The 19,556-nt window shown below is 39.5% G+C and overlaps 2 protein-coding genes and 1 long non-coding RNA gene across 3 annotated transcripts; all 3 read left to right on the top strand.

The window, feature by feature from the left end:
* Positions 1-1,690: 1,690 nt before the first annotated feature.
* On the top strand, positions 1,691-10,833 carry LOC146485793 (lipoyl synthase, mitochondrial-like). The gene is made up of 11 exons (XM_085103151.1): positions 1,691-1,780; positions 1,871-2,025; positions 3,084-3,177; positions 3,655-3,735; positions 4,915-5,071; positions 6,409-6,466; positions 6,901-7,029; positions 7,604-7,749; positions 8,758-8,828; positions 9,577-9,688; positions 9,862-10,833. The coding sequence occupies exons 1-11, from the start codon at positions 1,715-1,717 to the stop codon at positions 9,921-9,923; spliced, it is 1,131 nt and encodes a 376-aa protein (XP_084959277.1). The 5' UTR covers positions 1,691-1,714; the 3' UTR covers positions 9,924-10,833.
* A 185-nt stretch (positions 10,834-11,018) lies between these two features.
* Positions 11,019-17,634, top strand: LOC146485792 (uncharacterized). The gene is made up of 5 exons (XM_085103150.1): positions 11,019-11,741; positions 13,239-13,874; positions 14,737-15,062; positions 16,202-16,415; positions 16,774-17,634. The coding sequence occupies exons 1-5, from the start codon at positions 11,576-11,578 to the stop codon at positions 17,415-17,417; spliced, it is 1,986 nt and encodes a 661-aa protein (XP_084959276.1). The 5' UTR covers positions 11,019-11,575; the 3' UTR covers positions 17,418-17,634.
* An 8-nt stretch (positions 17,635-17,642) lies between these two features.
* Positions 17,643-18,418, top strand: LOC146485791 (uncharacterized). The gene is made up of 2 exons (XR_014863351.1): positions 17,643-18,096; positions 18,216-18,418. It is a non-coding gene; the product is annotated as an uncharacterized LOC146485791 (long non-coding RNA).
* Positions 18,419-19,556: the final 1,138 nt, after the last annotated feature.

Below are 19,556 nucleotides of genomic sequence, written 5' to 3'. Positions count from 1 at the left end.
GATTTCACCTCGATTTGACAATAAACACTAATTACACAATATCTGAACCACTGCATGAAAAGTGTTTTGACTTTGTTGATACGCTCATGCTGTGGATTCAGGAATCAGGTGGTGTTGGGTGATGCCGAAGCGGATCTAGGGAACAGACCTGTCGGGCCCGACCCCCTCCCCTTAATTTTTAGAGCAAAACTGATGCTTGTAGGTCGTGACAGCTATTTTGAGGACGACTCAAAATTAATGAGCATAAGCTGAGAAACTTCCGGCCATGCCTACCGTTTGCGCAGATTAGTGACCCTCACCCCCCCCCCCCCCCCCCGCCCTGGTTTCCTAACCCTGCCCTCACTTTTGATCACATCCCTGTTTTTCCTAACATTGGTCTCAGACCATGGTACCAGAGACACAGGATATTAGTAAGGGTCCAATTTTCAGAGAAATTCAATTCAATTTTATTCACACTTATTCAACTGAAATACAATTAATATATTTTTATAGTAAGAAAGTAAACATGCAGAGCATTGTATTTAAGTGATTTTACCTTCTAGGGAAGAAGTGCGTAGTGGCCAAAGGAACAAGGCTTTCGTATTGGCCACTACCTCTGTGCAGTTACAAAAATGGGGGAAGTAGAATTTATAAAACTGATTGTAGAGCTGATTACTTTGATTTAGAATGGTCTGGCCTGTTCTGTACGAATATGTGAGCCATATCAAGACAAAAGCTGATTACTTCAATACGTTATTTACCCACGCTACATATAGGAGTGATAAAAACTCGCTAAAACATGTGCGTGAAACGAAAAGCATCGAAAAGAAAAGAAATAATTTAAAATTGCTTAAATTACTTAAATCTTAAATCTAGCTAAAAACCTGTCTCTTCAAAGGACGTTTAAAAGACATTTTACGCGATAGATTTTGCTGAAACCGTGGTAAATCGTTCTGGTAGAATATTGAAACACGTGTTGATGCCCCGGGGGGGGGGGGGGGGGCACTTGACCCATGTTTGGGTATAGGGGTGCCGCTTGGGTTTGAAATCCTGACCCTGTTTAGGACGAAAATAACCTTAAATACCTACCCTGTGAAGGACAATGCCCTCAATTTTAAGACCCTATTTAGGACAGAGGACAACATCGAGCTCTTGTGTTACACAAGTGTAGTAATAACATTTAAAGGCCCACTGTCACTTACCGGACGTGATGTTCCACGCATTGAAACGCGAATACCAATCACAACAGATAAAATAATGCACTTCCTAGAAGTGATGGCGAAAAATCCCAAAATTTCGCATTAACAGCGGTGAACCTTAGGTGGAAACTCAATTGACGTGAAGCATTGTTCACTAAAAAAAATGGAGACTAACGTCTCTGATTTCGGATTGCCAAATACTCAACGACAGTCTTGCAACCATACCCTTTCCAAGACGGGTCCGGGACAGACTCGCTTGAAATTACATACCCTGTTCAGGACAGAGGGGCCAAAAACCATACCCTATCCAGCGACACTTCCCCGTATAGCCCATATGGGGGAGTACCCCCCGCCCCGGGTCTTGATGCCGCATGCCGTGAGGTGTCGTCAGTTGCTTTTTTAACCCGTCTGTCACGCTATGTGTAGTCACACAATATCGTGACCGGGATGATCGTGACAATCTCTTTATGGCGACCAACCGCTGGGCAAAGAGCCCGAGGACTCTGGAGAGAGAGAGACTGGGAACATTACGCAATATGGCGACCATGAACAAAATTTTGGCGTTTAAACCTGCAAGGTGTTTCTCATCTTCAAACAACACAGTACGTTTTCCAACAGTTTTACTCGACATATGTAAATGTTTCGATTCACCCCTTTACTGTTTTTGACTTTGTCTGCATCTTCATGTTTAGGTAATCAGTTTGTTCTGTGGTTGTGTTTCACGTAAGATGAGTTCTCTGTCCTCGGAGAAGAAATCGTTTATAGCAGAAGGACCTAGTCTGGCAGAATTTATTACAGGAGAAGTGACTCCACAGGAAAATCCTTACAAAAGAAAAAAAGGGCAAAGGTATGCCATTCCTTAAAACGAGGGAAATTTCGGTTGAACCAAGCAGCTCTATCTCATATTATAATTAAAGGTTTCAAGGGATTGGCTTGCAATCCTTCTGGAAAATAATAGAATAAACAACAATCGTTGCAAAATGGAGTTTTTAGTAATATATTGTGGAGAAAGTGTCTGTATTACAGGAGTTTTGTATGGTGGGCCAATTATAGCATTTTGTAGTTAGCTTTTAGTTAGCTGGGTTGTAGCATGTCTTGTTGCTCAAAATTATTGCCATTACGTGTGTATTGCTAAAAGAAAAGAGAATCACTGCACGTAAATCTCAGAGGAAAGAAAGTAGAGGTATGTTGTTTTCAGAATTTGAGATATTTATTTATTTTATTATATTCATACCTTTTCTATTTAACAATCTCACTATGGCCTTTTTGGCTAAGTATCAAGTGATATTCCATAAGACTGAGCAGGATAACGGCTTTATCATTCAACACATTAATAACAGCGCAGTTTTATTGCAGAAAAGCTGGAAATGATCTTCCAAAGTTGTTACTTGTTTAAAACATTCTGCCATAATAATTATTTCTCTCTGACACAAAATTTTGTATATCCCTGGAAATCTGTTGTGTCTGGATGACAAACATCGAGTGCACCCTGACCATATTTGGGCAGTGTTACAATGTGTTGAATAATAGCATCTGATGTTACCAATAATTTATTATTGCCATAAACAGAGAAATAGCAGCCATTTAATCACGTCTCACTAGAACTTAAGTTTATTTTTCACAGCTATTTGTTCTTGGAAATTGTAATGGTTATGATTAATTGGTAACAGGACTTTGTGTCATCCAATTCAGTTTGTAATCACACTCCTGATGAAACAAATCGGTCTTCCACTATGCAGTCGTCTAATTTTGTTAATCACTCGTATGATAACAGACCAAATTGAACTCCACACAGTCCTATTATCATTATATATTCTTTAATTATCAGTGTGTAAGAGATGTGGAAGTAGATTTATTTTTATAAAGATTAAAGTCAAATGTGTGCTCTGATGATGTTTTGTTAAGGTTACGATTACCACCATGGCTCAAAACAGAGATTCCTATTGGCAAAAATTATTATAAACTCAAGGAAACTTTAAGAGAGCTTAATCTATCCACGGTAAGTATTATGGAAATTTTATTCTGTAATCAAACTTTAACTTCTTGTTACAATGTCAGTATTTTTTGTGACAGGGTCTAAGTACAGAAAGTTATTAAACAATCAAAAACTATCCAATTTGCTGAACAAATGGTGGCCAGTAAAGAGAATCATAGGCATGTCTAAAATAGGCCCACAAAAATATAGAACAAAATTATCCAGAAACTGAAGTCTGGATATTTTGAGAATTATATCCAGAAATGCGTACGAATCAGATGTATGAACTGTATGATAGACATCGTAAGGTGTCCCCTACCCTAAATTATTTCTTGTCAAATAATTCTGTATGAAAAAGACAAAAAGGCTTGTCTTGTATGTGTACATCATAAAATACCCAAATTCAGGGTTTGGCACTTTTCTGGATCGACATAAGTGGTAATTTTGGAAGGTGTGTTAATAGAAAGTACGTGTAATGGTTAGGTTTCTCATTTTTGGTAGGTCTGCGAAGAAGCCAAATGTCCCAATATTGGTGAATGCTGGGGCGGGGGAAAGCATGGAACAGCAACTGCAACAATCATGGTATGATCAAGTTATGTGTGGATCAGTGTGAACCTTCAACATGTCTCCTCCACCCCCTCCCACCCTCTGGGCTTAGGGAGTAGGGCATTTGACATGGAAGGTCTTCCAGAGTGACACCTTTTTTCCTGGCCATCGGTATATACATGTGGTTCTTGATCCACTGACCAGTTCAAGAGAGAAAATGAAATTCAGAGGAGAATGTGTACTAAAAATTGTTATGTTTGTTTTTGGGGAGGGACATCTGATCATCAAATTCGATTCAACAAGCCATTATTTTCAAATACCTCAGAGGATGCCCCAGAAAAGGGGCAGGGGGGGGGGGGGGGGAGTGATGTTGAAGTTTTGAATTGATTTAAGCACATATCACTGTATATGTAGTTATGTGGTGAAATTAGGTTATGGTGGGGGAGACCTGAGGGCAAGTTGTTTGCAAAAGAATAAAAATAAAAAATAAATCACTTGATTTAAGTGTCAAATGTATTTAGTGTAGAGCACTAATTGGAGACACTTTCCAAATTGAATTGGAATTTAGAAGTGTTGGTTTTTGAGGAGAGGTGAAAATTGCAGTAACCAGAGTAAAACCTCTCTGAGCAAGGACGAGGATCAACAACAAACTCAACCCACATATGATGCCGAGTCCGGGAATCGAACCTGGGTCACATTAGTGGGGGGCAAGTGCTCTCACCACTGGCCATTCCTGCTCCTCAATAATGTCAGCAGTGTCTTACTTGGCTGGTAGAGAGGACAAAAGAACAAACTATGGAACAATAAACAGCCCTAAAAACAATTCAGCAGCAGGTTATCAGGGTTCAGTGAAAAAAGAGCTTTTGACGGGTGCAGGTCAACTGCTTATGGCACCTATGTTGTTATTAACAAATTAATTAGTAACACTATCTCTTCAAAAGTAGAATTACAGTAACAACACCCACTGCTGAATTGAGTGAGCTTATAAGTTGTGTTGTTCAACTTGTTGTTAAACTTCAAAACATTGTTTTCAGTGCCAATGCACCACAGTGTCACATAACTGTATAACTATGATATTTTCTTAATTTGAGAAGACTTTGGTTTTGTCTTAAGGGAATGAGACTTGCTTAAATTTCATGTCTAAAGATACTTACAAAGTCAAAGGTTGTACATTACTGGACAAAAGTCTTGAGAATTAACATTTTTTCTCTTCAGATTCTTGGTGACCAGTGTACGAGAGGCTGTAGATTCTGTTCTGTTAAAACCAACAAGAAGCCTCCCCCTCCTGATCCCAATGAACCTGCTAACACTGCCGAGGCCATCAGACGCTGGGGACTGGACTATATAGTTGTCACTTCTGTTGATAGAGATGGTGGGTAGAGTTAAAAGGAACTGGTGTCCAGGTTGAACTCTTGTGCTACATTGTGCAGTTCCAAAAAATATCCATACTCCCCCGATGGAAGGTTTTTTGTTTTGCACCCTCTCCCCCAGGAAATTCCGGTTTAGCTCCATACTTTGCTTTTAAGACCCCCCTCCCCCTAGGAATTTCTGATGGCTTTCCTTGGGGTGGGTATGGATTTGGAACTGCACATTGAGTTTCAAACAAACTTGCAACAAACTTGTTGCTTTGTGAGTGGGATTGACCTACATTCAGCAACTGCCAAACTCACCAGTTTTAAATGTCAAGGTATGAGTCTTCAGATGTCACAGGTGACAGCCCTAATACTGATACCACTGGGTGTGGCAGTCAAAACTTGACAGTCTGGGTTATTACAATTTTGTCTCACAGTTTACTGGCCCTAAACTCTCACTATCAAGGGTGTTCGAGTTGAAAATAAAAAATAATTATTCCAAATCTGATTCTTTCTTGATATTAAAAATAAGCGGTAAGCTGGGAAAGTTGCTCAATAGCTTTAATTAATATGAATGGTCACATTTGAGGATGTCAGCTACAGAGTCAAAAGTTAGAAGCACCTTGTAAAGCATAATGAGGCAATTATACCACAGCAATTTAAAAAACACATAGTCTGTCCACAAGAAGCTTTTTTTTCAGATGGTCACACCTTACAATGTATTCCACAGTCTCAAAACTTAGAACCACCTTGTACAGATAATGAACAGCAACACAGGAAAGTACTGCTCAGCAGCTAGTTTTCATTTGAATGGTCACGCGCTCACAAAAAGATACAATATTATTATAATTATTACAGTAGTCTCACATTTCGTGTCATGGACATACAAGTTGCACTGTATCCACAATAGTGGCAAATATATACTTTATTAGATGTCATGTTCACTGATCAATGGACTGGACTTGCTTCAATGGTCCTAGAGAGACCATTATTTCCTCTTTCAAAAACGTTTGGTAGAGTGGTTATTGCCGAAAGTAATTGTGCCTTTTTAACTTGCTTTGGTATTGCTTTACTGTGCTTTATGATTGATAGGCAAAGTTCACACCATTTTTACAACCTGTGGGAAGCCAATCCAAAATCAATATTTTCCTGAACATGAAGCTGGTTACACTGTACGTGTATTTGATCTAAATTCTGATTGGTTCAGAGTGCTGTTTATGTCTGTTGTTATTCGTTGGAGTACCAAATACTTGGTTTTGGTTTTACAACACTCAAGAATTGAAAACCACTCTAAATTTTTAATCAAAACTTCCTATCTACTGGTGATATTAATGAAATTTTGTGTGATTGTTTAAAGATTTACCAGATGGAGGAGCTTCCCATTTTGCGGAAACAGTGACACAAATCAAGAAGAGGTACATGTATTTAGTGAACAGTAACTGGGGTTTAATGCCAGAGATGCGGGGTTGGGGGGAGGGGGGGGGGGGGCTTTCTCTTTAATAAAAATAAGGTGGGTCATTGTTGGAAAATTCACAAAAGGTACTGGAATCTCATTTTGTTGGCATGGCGCATAATTCATATTCATTCCTAAGAGATACCAAATCAGTTGGTTGGCAAACAGTTTCAGTCTTGGCTCAGGACCCTTAAAACTACCACCATAACTATAACAGTGACCAGTCGTTTTATACATGTACTTTTGCACCCTAACCACTACCAATCCACAACGTTCCTCCCTGTACATGTACATGTTAAAAAACCACATTTTTATTGTTTCATAACCACTATCGTTTTGCAATCATTGTATCAACCATGTCCCATGTCAGTCATGAAATTTCCATGACCTATTTAGGAGTCCATCCATACTTGTGGAATGCTTGACTGGGGACTTCCGAGGTGATCTGAAAGGTGTAGAGGCCGTTGTGAAATCAGGACTGGATGTATATGCTCATAATGTTGAGACTGTGGACAGGCTGCAGTTGTGAGTATAGATTTCTAATTAATTTTTTAATCACCCACTGTACAGCACCTCTTGTCAAGATTTAGATACAGAGATAGTTGTACTGCAGGTTATTAGACTTACAAGAAGTGATGAACAAGGAAAAATTGCATTTTAGTTGGTCCTTTCTCCAGTAAAGTCAAGGCTTGAATCTTGTCATTATTTTGGTTTCAACTTTTGAGTGTGTGGATGAAATCTAGAAGTATATTAGCTTACTATCAAGCGAGAGCTGTTGGGCATTGCTTAACTGCAGTAGTGCCTTTTATTTAGCTGTACAAAGTGGCTGTACGTTTGAGTGTATGGATAGAATGAATTCCAAATAATATTGTGATAATCCCAATGAAAGTTTTTTTGCAGTACTTTCCTGTGGAGCTGTTTTTAATGCTATACAAAGCACATCTTTCAACTTTGAGTCTGGGGTTGAAAACCTCAATTCTGACCATCCAAATGAATGCTTTTTGTGTAATCTTCTGACATCCCAAGTGGCTAATATCATATGTTATTGATAAACTATACATGTAGATCGTTGTTTCAAACATGTTGTTATTTATCCAAGGCTTGTGCGTGACCCAAGAGCCAACTACAAACAATCACTGGAGGTACTAAGACACGTGAAAAGAATTCGACCCAACATGGTGACCAAGAGTTCTTTGATGCTGGGACTGGGTGAAAAGGATGACGAGGTCCTGCAAGCCTTGAAAGGTAAAACTTGAAATTCAGTGCAGGATAAAGCACATGGACCATCCTTCTATTATACACCGCATTCTTAGTTCGACAGTACTTGTTGGCACCATGGACGTCCAAACTCTCCGCCCCCCCCCCCCCCCCCTTCCCGTTTCTGTATGATTTTCATGCTTATTGGGGGGCAGGGTCTAGAGAAGTTATATTCTATCATACAAGACACTGTTATCTTCGAATATCTCTCCTTGGTGACTACGAATAAAAATTGTACAATGAATATTGCCATGGCATCATGTAAATCCTAACTGTTTTCTGTTTCCATGTGCCTTCCAGCGATCTTTACTGATCTTTCTCAAACTCATTAACAATTCATCAAGAGAAAACAAAGAAAATCACTACCGTTACCGTGGTTTGGATATGTGATCCTAATTACCATAAAATTTTGCAAACTTTAGCCTTGAATTTCTCCAAGAATTATTGATCATTTGAGAAGCCGTATCAAACACTCGAAAGTGTGTTTCATCAGATATCCAAACACCTCGTTTTTTCAACCTACTTCTCAGTGTTTGGATATCTGATGAAACACACCTTCTCGTGTTTGATATATTACGAGAAAAATAAGAGGAAAGGGGAGGTGCTTACGGAATGAAAAGGGCTGTAAAATTGTCGGTTGAAATATAGAAGACAAGACCATTATTTATTTTGGTGTACAGTTGCCATGTTTTAAATTGAAAAAGTGTGTATGATGCCCTTGCCACCACCCAAAGGATATACAAAACTACAGGAAGAGAGGCAAATTATTTACGTGTACTTAGTTTTTGACTACCCGTAGTCTGTAGGGTGCAAATGGTTTTCCTTTTCTTTCTGAAAAAACAATACTTACGGTAAGTTTATTTGTAGGGAAGTGGGGTGGACAGGTGGGGGGGGGGGGGGGAGGAAGCATAAGTGGAAATCATTAACATTGTCACTGTTTTCCTTCTAAATGTGAACCTGTTATACAAGTTTTAAACTTGTCTCTTGGTTTAACAGATCTCCGTGAGGCTAATGTGGACTGTGTGACATTAGGACAATACATGCAACCCACACGGCTCCATCTAAAGGTAATGTAAGATCCACTCAATGAAATGCTTTACACCATTCCATAGTCAATTCCATTTTAATTTTTTTTTTTTGAGGGGAGCAGAGATGGCGCAGTGCGGGTAAGAGCACTCGCCTCCCACCAGTGTGACCCGGGTTCGATTCCCGGACTCGGCGTCATATGTGGGTTGGGTTTGTTGTTGGTTCTCGCCCTTGCTCCGAGAGGTTTTTCGTCGGGTTCTCCTGTTTTCCCCTCTCCTCAAAAACCAACATTTCCAAATTCCAATTCGATTCAGAACCTGAGGGCCACAGGTTTGTTAGTCGTAACAGACTGTTAAGTGTCACTCTCGTTAAACTTAACTTACCTTAACTAACTTGACTGAAACTTACCACCCGTCGATAAAAAATGGACTCTTATAAATCCCTATCTGGCCCGATAAGTTGTCGGATTTTCGCAAAACGCACGCTAGTATCAAATTTCTCCTCTTGGTACTTTTACTTGAGCAAACATACAGTATATAAGTAAAACGAAATGATGGCCAGGCATATCATCTTGATGTTACTAACAAACATATTCTGACTAGTGCCATACGAAATATAAATTGTATAAGAACAGTCGGGAAAGTAGACATTTTGATAGCTAAGAAACAGTTGAGGATTTGTGGAGCATTATTTCATGATATTTCTTGCACGTTCATGTAGCTTTACACGCTTATGTTGTCCACGATTATTTCTCTGGTGCCATGATCTCTCCGTTTATTTTTCTCACAGGTTACAGAGTACATAACCCCTGAGAAATTCAAGCATTGGGAGGCAGTAGGAAATGAACTCGGTTTTGCCTACACAGCCAGCGGGCCGCTTGTACGCTCATCCTACAAAGCTGGTGAGTATAACTGAACTGAAGCAAAACATTTCCTCTCTTCCTCTCTGCTCCCCTGTTTGCTATGGCACTTAGTCTTCTCCTGAAACAAAAAAGTTATTTTTATTTATTTATTTATTTATTTATTTATTTATTTATTTATTTATTTATTTATTTAATATTTACTTTTTTCACAGGGGAATTCTTTTTGACAAACTTGTTGAAAACTCGAAGAGGAAGCGAGGCCATAGATAGATGAAAACTGGTACACCGATAAAAACCAGAAAAAGCGATTCGCGGCGATGGCAATGTTCGCCATTTTGGCGATGATCACCCAGTCTTACGTGGTTTCCAGTTTATCAGAATGTTTCATTTTCAAGTGCTGTTGCTATTTCTGCTGTGATACTGAAATTTTGGCACTATTTTGTGCACTGTTTTGTGTGGTTATTTCATTGACTATAAGAAAATGGGTAATTTGATTGTGAGTGTTGGATATGGCCGAAAACTCTTTTAAGATAGGCAAAAACATCAGCGATGTTTTGCAATTGTTTATTCTAAATGCGGACACCGTTCATGCCGTAGCCACGCATGCCAGTGGAGTTACGTACACTCTAACTTGACTCGCGAGTTGCACACGCGCGTGACGGGACGATGGCATGCACAGCTGAAGTAGGGCGAAGACATGAAAATGAACTTCTGGATTTCAAGTGACAGTGCAATTTTTAAAGATTTAATGTCTAATTCTCCTCTTTCTTCAAGACGGAGATATGTGGAATAGAATCAATGTATTAAAGAAACTCTATTTTTAGTTTGCTGACTTTGCGCCAAGGAAATGCGGGGAAGAAAAGGGGGGGGGGGGGGGGGTGGGAGTGTTTGGAAGTGGAGAGAGGGAGCCGCCAGCTCTTTCACGTCTCATCCCATTATGGCTCTTCATCCGTTAATATCTAACTAAAATTAATTACAACTAAGACAAACTTAAGAAAAAACAATGTTAAAATGAATAACAAATTATGTGTTCCAAACGCTAAATGAAAATCAATCACAGTCTGGACCTGGCTTTATCTTGTAGCAATTTCTTCGTCTCCTTAAAAAATAAAATTGGATCCATGCAGTTTCTTAAAGAGAGGGGAAGGTTATGGAATAAATTAACAGCTTCATCTTGAAACGTATTGGCGATCATTGATCTTTGGAGCTATTATTATTATTATTATTATTATTATTATTATTATTATTATTATTATTATTATTATTATTATTATAATTATTATTATTATTATTATTATTATTATTATTATTATTATTATTATTATTATTATTATTCCTGAAACCTCCTAGATGTTTTTCCTCCTAATCTCCCAATGACCTCACATTGGGATTTTTTTGATGCAACAACTACGCATTTATACGCGAAAGCCGGATTTTTTTCGGTCGTGTTTGAAGAAATCAGACTCGTTTATCGTTGTCACCGATCAAATTTCTGGGTTTAGGGCACTGTAAATTCAAATAACTTCTGTACCCTGAAAAACTTCGGAACTTTCATTCTCAGCGATATATGAACTGTTTGTATCAAGAGGGCATGGTGTCTGAAACTTGAATCAAAGGGTTAGGCAAAGACACTTTTGGACGATATACTGATGCCTCAAAATGGCTCAGCCTAGCCTTGCAGTACAAAGCAGGGGTATTTGAACTTGCGTGTCGTGGAGCTTTGAACACATTCGATATCATTTTGATCGAACATTTGATATCTATTTTGATCGATCATATGTTCCATTTATCGCTGTGACTCCTGTCGGGTTCGCATCAGGGGCACGGATTGCCAGCGGTCCTATCACGTTTCTAGTGCGTTCTCTAACTCGACCTTAATCTATTTTTGTTCACTTCGGTTGAGCTATAAGCTAGAAAAACCGCAGTATGTCTTCTCCAAAGAGAGATTCACACGTTTATATCCTCACGGCCCTATATGTTCTATCCTTCCTCATTATCGGCGCGTTGTTTGTCAGATTGGAGCTGAAAATAGCGCACTATGAGGAAAGATTAAACGAGTTTGAAGAAACGAAGATGAATTGTTGTGATAAAGGTAAGGATTTTTGTCGCCATCTTTAATCCTTTCACTGTTGTTGACCACCTCTTATAATTGATTTTACTGAGCGTAGAGAAACAAAACAACGCTTTCAGGGTCGAACGATCAAACGTTGGGGTGTCATTTACAGACTGAAAAGTTAAAACCATCTTGTACAGCGCAGTTTCATAATAAACAGTACAACAGGCAAGTGCCGCGAGCTCAAGAGTTTAAATGTTTAAGATATTACCTTACACTGAATGATTCCATTCTCAAACGTCAAATATTACCGGCATGAGTATGTTAGGGCTGCTTGATGCGCAACACCCTTGATGTGCCTTGTGTTTGGGTTAAACTTCAGGATTTCATCCACAGATTCCACAGATTCCTGAAAACATCGAAACAGAACTGATTTCATCATGGCACAAGGCTTAATTTTGACCTTTTTACGGTGATTTTTATGCATCTTTGAAAACTTGAAAAAAAAAAAAACAAATCTCGAAAGGTACCAATTATCAGTATACATCAATTTGTCGCAAAAAGTGAACCTTAAACAAATTGACTGTTCCTGAAAGAAAAACGTCGAAGAGAAGAAAATAGAATATCTAAAGAAGGGATGGAAAAATCCGAGACAAATTATGAACAAAGAACTTGTCATTTGTCAAAAAGGCTTGAAAAATTCAGGCTAATGTTTTTGAGATGAATGACTTGTGACGCACTTTCAATTTATCACAACTGGCTGGGCAGTCCCGGGTCATTTCACAGGCGGAATTCTCCAATTTGAAGGCTTGGTTATACGCCAGTTCTTAGAATTTCTTCAAAGTGGCACTTGCATTTCTCTGATTATGTAATTTCGAAGAATTTGTAGATCCCGACCTTAAAAATTAATAAACGGCGCACTCTTATTTACGAACTGTTCGTTCTGGCTGGCCAGTTCTCAAATAATGGTGAGCGCCCTACGTAACTGATCTTTAATCAGTAAACAGTTCAGAGAGCGAACAATATTAATTATGGAGATTTTTCTAACGAAGAACAAAAGATATCGATTTAAAGTGAAAAACGATGAAACAAATTGTGCCAAGAGTTTAGTAACACCCCACTGCTATTTCAAACTTAAATTGCGACTAAAAGGCGATGAAAACTTCAATGTGTCAAACATTGTTATGCTAGAAATTGTGCTACATATTAGATCACTGAAACAATTTTATTTTTGACTATTATCTCGAAATAAACCATTTGACACTGAAAACAAGACAGTTTTAAAGAAATCCCATCTTGACTTGAATGGGGTAGGGAGGGGTGGGGGGAGATTCATATTGTTAATCGATATCCTCTCTCTATCTTTACGGGGTAAAAAGTCTGATGACATGTTATTTTCTTTCTCTTGTTTTCATGTCATAACTGTTTCATCTAAATAAGCTGCGAAAGCATAGTTAGAGAACTAAAAGTAAAAACCCTCGAGGAGAAATTGCCTGATGGCAAACAGTTTTAAAACAAAATATTTTATTCTTGCAGACTTGAGCTCCAAGAAATTATCTGGAGGCCGCAGCAGTCGATCTGTTTCAAGCAGAAATTCGATTACACCGGAAATTCAACAAGAAATAGCGAGCTCCATAACGTATGCCATCAATGCCTTCTGCGTCGCCGACGCCAACTCGAAGATGTGCGTAAAAGGAGCTCCCGGGGAAACAGGAGCTCAAGGCGAAAAGGGAGATGAGGGCCCTGGAGGGCCCAAAGGAGACCCAGGAATACCCGGCCAACAAGGACCACAAGGAATCACGGGAATGAAGGGCGAAAAAGGGGACAAATGCATGGGGTGTGAAAACGACTTGTTGGGTAAAGAACCCGTTGGTCAACAGAGCAAAGGATCAGGTCACGTGATCAGTGCCCCTGGGATAATTGTGATGCCTTCGGAGCAGACGGTGTCTGAGAACAAGACAGCGAAATTCACGTGTTCCGGTCGGGGATATAACACGGCTGTGGTGACTTGGAGAAGGCTCGGAAAGCGACTGCCCGAAGGAAGGACTGTTCTTGGGGAGTCTGGAGTGTTGAAGATTAAGCGAGTGTTGTTCTTTGATAGTGGCTTGTACTTGTGCACTGTTAACAGCCCCTCGGGAATCGCTCAGGCTACGGTCCGGCTGAGAGTTCAAGGTAGGCTCGACCTTAGTCTTGTTAACAATAGATATATGATTTCTGTTAGGGTGTTAAAGGTGTCCTGGGCGAGGAGAGACCTGCACTGTTTACAATGTCTTACATGGCTGGCGGAAAGAATAAAAGAACATACAACAGAACAATTCTCCCAGCCCTAAAAAACAATGCAGCTGCAGGTTATCAGGGTCCAATGAAAATAGAGCTTTTGAAAGTTGCGGGCCTACTGCTGGGTGAGGACGCTGAAATCTCAGTATATTACTTGAAATTTATGGCCATTTCTAAGCTATCAGCTGATTTTACGGGCTTCATCTCACGGCATTTCTTAACCTTTTACGGGTTAAAATTCCTGGTTATTTACCCCTTAGGTCGCTAAAATCTAAAATGACTTCCATCAGAGGTATGGCGGTACCTTTTAGAGTATTGAGTCGAAAAATACGACGCGAAGTAAATGTCAGTCAACTGTTACTTGGCGTATTGTTTGAGAGTTCGTACTTGTAAGTGGTAAAAAATTGCTCGGACCACGCCCACAATAGAATTCTGGTACCTTTTAAGGGTTCTTTTCAAAATTTCCGGGATCACCCCGTTACTTTTTTGTGGGAGTTCCCCCGGGGGTAAAAAGAATGGCTGAATTTCAGGATAAAAATTCGCGGAGATTCTTTGCCATTTCAATTTTGCCTCTGGTTTGTAGCCAGCAACTGATAAGTTATTCAAATTCGTCGAATATGCGAAATGATTGGCAAAACTGTATGGCAAATTAAATTTGCATTTGCAGTTTGACTTTGACAATACACACTATCAATTAACAACAGGTTTTAGACTTCAGCTTTGCCAAACGTCTTCTAATTGTGTATTTATTTTTCAGCCTCTCCTCGCGTTTACGTTGATCCAGGTCCAACTTTCGCGAATAGAGGAGAAAATGTCATTTTACCAACCTGTCAGGTGATAGGTTTTCCTTCACCGGTGGTCACGTGGGCTAAGGTACTCGGAAAACTGCCACGAAGGCGAACGATAATTAGGGGACACAGATTGACGATATTGCGCGCGGAAAAGGAGGATGCTGGGAGCTACATCTGCAAAGCAACCAGCCCTGGAGGATCATCACGGGCGGTTACTCAGCTAGTGTTAGCAGTGACTCCCAAGTTCATCGTCACACCGCTACCCGTAATTGAGAAGTTTGCTGGCACATCGGTAAGACCCTTTTGGTTCTTTATGCGGTATATTTTCTGCTTAAAGTGAGTAAAAATTAAAACGAGTCGTATAATAACACCCCAGATGTTGTTGAACATTTGGGAGATTTCGCCACGTCGTACTGGCACTACTTCAGTTTTTCACGTTATATCACGAGTCGCTAAAAAAAGAGTGCAGGTTTATTTTGCGAGTTTTTCAACATGCGGCCTTTCCCGTCAAATTTTGTATCCATTTACTGAAAGATATGGCCGTTCACATTTGGCATAAGATTTAACTTAACATAGTTAATTGTGTGAGGTTATGAAACCTCGACATCTTCAAAATTGATAGTAATGCTGCTGCAATTTTTGTTGGAAGAACCGCGACCGTGCACAATCCTTTGTTATAACGTAAATGAATGTCTTAACAGGAACACTTCTATTGGTGCGATTGCTCCAACACATTTCGAAATCTATTTGTGCACGGTCAAGGTCAAAAATGCCAACAAAAACATATAATTTTAAAGTCTGTCTGACTTCATAGCAATTACCTTTTATTACTAAGGCCAAAGTGCCCTTGTTTTCAGGTAGACCCGAAACAACAGTCACGCAGAATCGAACAAATTGTTCAAATTAAGTAGTCACAAATTGTTATTTGTGTCATTTAAAAACTGGCTTTCTCAGTCGAACGTGTCAAGATCGTCGATTAGAATTTTCAATACATCAGTTCTTTCTTCCTTATGTCGTTCTCTTATCACAGCAATTTATTATATAAAACAGGACAGAGATCCTTTACTTATAGAATTGTTAACATATGGAATAATTTACCACCTAAATTAAGCTTAGCCAGTGCTTGAATAGTTTTAAGCCTAATTTAAGAAAGTATCTTCTAAAAAACTTTTTACAATGAGCTACCCGTTACCAGTTTTTAGCTAGTTTTTAACTACTTAAATCAATTATCATTTTTAATATTTATTTATGTACAGTTTTTTGACTTTTATTTCCTGATTATGATTGCAAATTGTCACTGAAAACTCATCACGCAACATATTGAACATTTTTTTCTTGACTCAGTGGTCCAGGGTTCCTTGGATCCTGTCCTTTGCCTGTTTTGTGTTTACTTTTTTATTAGACTGATGTCTTCCAATCCGATCCTTGTAGGTTACGGTTAACTGCACTGCCACAGGTGATCCTAAGCCCATAATCACCTGGGAACCTATTTGCACAGGGAAGTTACCGAGTGAGAGACTGGACACCACTGAACATAGCTTGACCATCCGGGACTTGCAGCCGGACGACCAGGGCAAATACGCATGCGTGGCAAGCAGTACCCTCTTCCGAGCGCGATCAGAGTTTAATCTGCGTGTAAAGACAGGTTCGTTGAAGAGTTTTATTGACAAAAAGTTAATTCGTTTGCTGTGATTTGAAAGAGGTGGAAAGATATGTAGTATAATTTTCATGCCAATTTCCGACCAATGTCCTTTATTTCAAATTTTTAGTCAGCACTAACTGTTTAAACGCAATCGTTTCAACAATGGTGGTTTTGGATTAGGCTCTCGTTACCTTGGTTTTTTAAAATGTTCCTTGGCCTAGCAACTTTCCTTTCTTGTCACAAAAAAGTAGAAAAACTGTCGATCAGAATTGCTTTTCCTGGGTAGATAAAAAAATGGAAAAATATATAAAGAAAGTACAAAAATGAGATGAATGATATATTTACCCTCGTTACGTTTTAGCACGTGACTGTTCTACTTTGTATTCGTCGGGCGTGCGCACTAGTGGTGTTTACACGATCAACCCAGACGGTCAGTCTCCGTTCCCAGTCTTCTGCGATATGCACACTGACGGCGGTGGATGGGCGGTTATTCAGAGGAGACTGGACGGCACCACTAACTTTTTCCGTGACTGGGGTGCCTATAAGCGCGGCTTTGGAGATCTCGCGCGGGAGTTTTGGCTCGGAAACGACAAAATCAGTCGACTGTCCCAAGCTAAGCCTTCGGTTTTGCTTGTGGAAGTTTCAGACTGGGACGGAGCGATGGCCATCGCCAAATATGGAGATTTCAGCGTCGCAAGCGAGTCACAAAAGTACGAACTTACCGTCGGCTCCTACTCGGGAAATGCCGGTGATTCTCTGTCCTATCACAATGCTTCGTGTTTTACTACTATGGACCGAGACAATGATAACGACAGAGGGGACAACTGTGCGGTGAAGAGCGTGGGTGCATGGTGGTATAACAGCTGCCACGACTCGAATTTAAACGGACAGTACATGGGCGCCGGAAAGACGGATTCCAAAGGAATGGTGTGGTATTATTGGAAGGACAGTCTGCAGGTGTTGAAAACCTCACAGATGATGGTTAGACCCAAGTCCTTTGGCTAAAATGTGGACGAAAGGAGTCTACCAGTCTCGTTCTGAACTTGTGCGATTCATAGTGGTCTGTATTCCGGTTGGAGAAAGAGCGGGTTTTAGTTGAGTGTCGTAAAGCCTTAATCAAAATAATAACTCTGGCCAATAACACAAACGCGCAAACAACGCAATGAACCAATCAGAATTCGAAGCAAATACACGTAACGGCGCCAAGCGTGGGAAAACAGGTGGGAGCGGCGCGAGTTTTCATAGCCAATCACAGAGAGTAGTAAATGCAAAACCAAAGCAAGCGCGGACTGATTTTTGACACTCAGCTGAAAACCGCTCAAACAGTTGAAACTGCAGTTGTAGTCACAAGTGTTAACAGTGAACTGAGTATCACTGAATCGAATAATATCTTGATTCCCTGAATGCACAAGCTGTTAATAAGCAAAAAACCTGATCATTGTACATATAGTTTTCCCAGTAGTTTGTGACTGTTTTAAGAAAGGCCTCCAATTTATGACATAAAGATTTCTGTTCCCTAGAATGGAACCGACTGAGTCCGCAAATGCACATATAGTTTTCCTTGTGGTTTGTGACTATTTTAACGAAAGGCCTTCAATTTCTGATGTAAAGATTTCTGTCTCTTAGGAAAGGAACCGACTGAGTCCACAGCTCAGTTTAAATACAGTGGTTCTGCTAACCACTGGTAGCTGATGACTAGCTAAAATTAAAACTTTATAAGTATTTTTTACGCCCCGTTAACGTTAACAAGTAATTCAAAAAGGATTTTTGGTGTAGGCCGTGTGGCAAGTGCAGAAAAAGGAGTGTTGGGGTGGAGACAGGAGGATTTGAGGGCACAAGGTGATCGAATGAAAATTATATTCGGCATGAACACACTTCACGCCCAGGTCTTGTGTTGGGTATATGGAGAAAAAGAGAGAAAAGCTATAATAACTGAAAATGATTTTTATACACATCTTCTATAAGTGTAGATGGAATTGAAAAATAAATATATGTTTTTTACCGGTTGGCAAGTCCGAATAAGGAAAACCTGCATGTTCCTGAGGTCTTGAAATGGCGGCCGAGGGACGTACTGCAAGACAGAATGGACAGTTTTTCCCAATATGGAACGACCTAGGCCGCGGCTTGTGAATAACATTTTAATTTTTCCGCAAGAAAACAAGGACGTTCGCGGGTAAGATCGAAAAATTGCGCTCGCTGCCGAATCAATCCGATTGCATGCTTTACAGAATTCCGTTCGCGAACAGAGAAAAAAAATGTTGGGTATTGGGAGGGCCAAAAAGTAGTATTTCCCTAGTAATCTTTGAAGAAACAAACTCAATCTACATATGATGAGGGCTATCACCCACCAACCCTAGCTCAGAATCGACTTTCAGTATTTCATAACCAATCTAAGCACTATTCTGCCATCTTAGAGTATTTTTGTTGTTTATTAGATTCTTAGACTAGACCAAAATATTAACAGTAAAACAGTTGTTATTCTTGCTGGAAAATCAGTAATTTCTACTCATAACACTGGCATAGACAAAAATTCACGAAAAACAAATTTAGCCAGTGTTGCGAGGTGAGGAATATTTTCTCGGGGAGGCGCGCGAGCGAGAGAGGGGCCTCTAAGACCGGAAATGAGAAGTGAAGGACTTTCTCACAGTGTAACCGCCAAATAGCCATAAAAAAACTATACATGCTTTAAGTAAGTAAGTAAGTAAGTAAGTAAGTAAGTAAGTTTATTAACGTGACTAAACACTTAGCTAACCAGCTACTTTACAGGAATAGTCACAAAATAAAATAGTAATAATAATAATAAAAGGAAAAAGTAATGAAAATGATAAATGAAAATACTGAAAAAGATGAGAAAGATACTATTTACAATGTTTCTAAGATTATTGAATATATAGTATAAAATTGTATAAAATGTTTTAAGATATATCAGCATTTGATTACAACATGTAGCGGCCGGCCAAATCTGTATCTAATATCTGTTTCTTGAACAGTTTGTAAGAGTCCGCTTTTCGGTATTCATTCGGTAGTTTATTCCACAGGTTGGCTCCTTCGTATCTGAGTGATTTAAGTCCGTACTTAGTCGTATTTACTTTTGGTAATGTCAAGATTTTGTCTCCTCGAAGATTATAATTACTTTCCCTTAGT

Source organism: Pavona decussata, unplaced genomic scaffold (genome assembly GCF_977016875.1).
Source record: "Pavona decussata unplaced genomic scaffold, jaPavDecu1.1 SCAFFOLD_25, whole genome shotgun sequence".
Classification (NCBI taxonomy): Eukaryota; Metazoa; Cnidaria; class Anthozoa; order Scleractinia; family Agariciidae; genus Pavona; species Pavona decussata.
The sequence above is the reverse complement of the archived record's forward strand: the minus strand, read 5'-3'. Positions and strand labels throughout refer to the sequence as shown.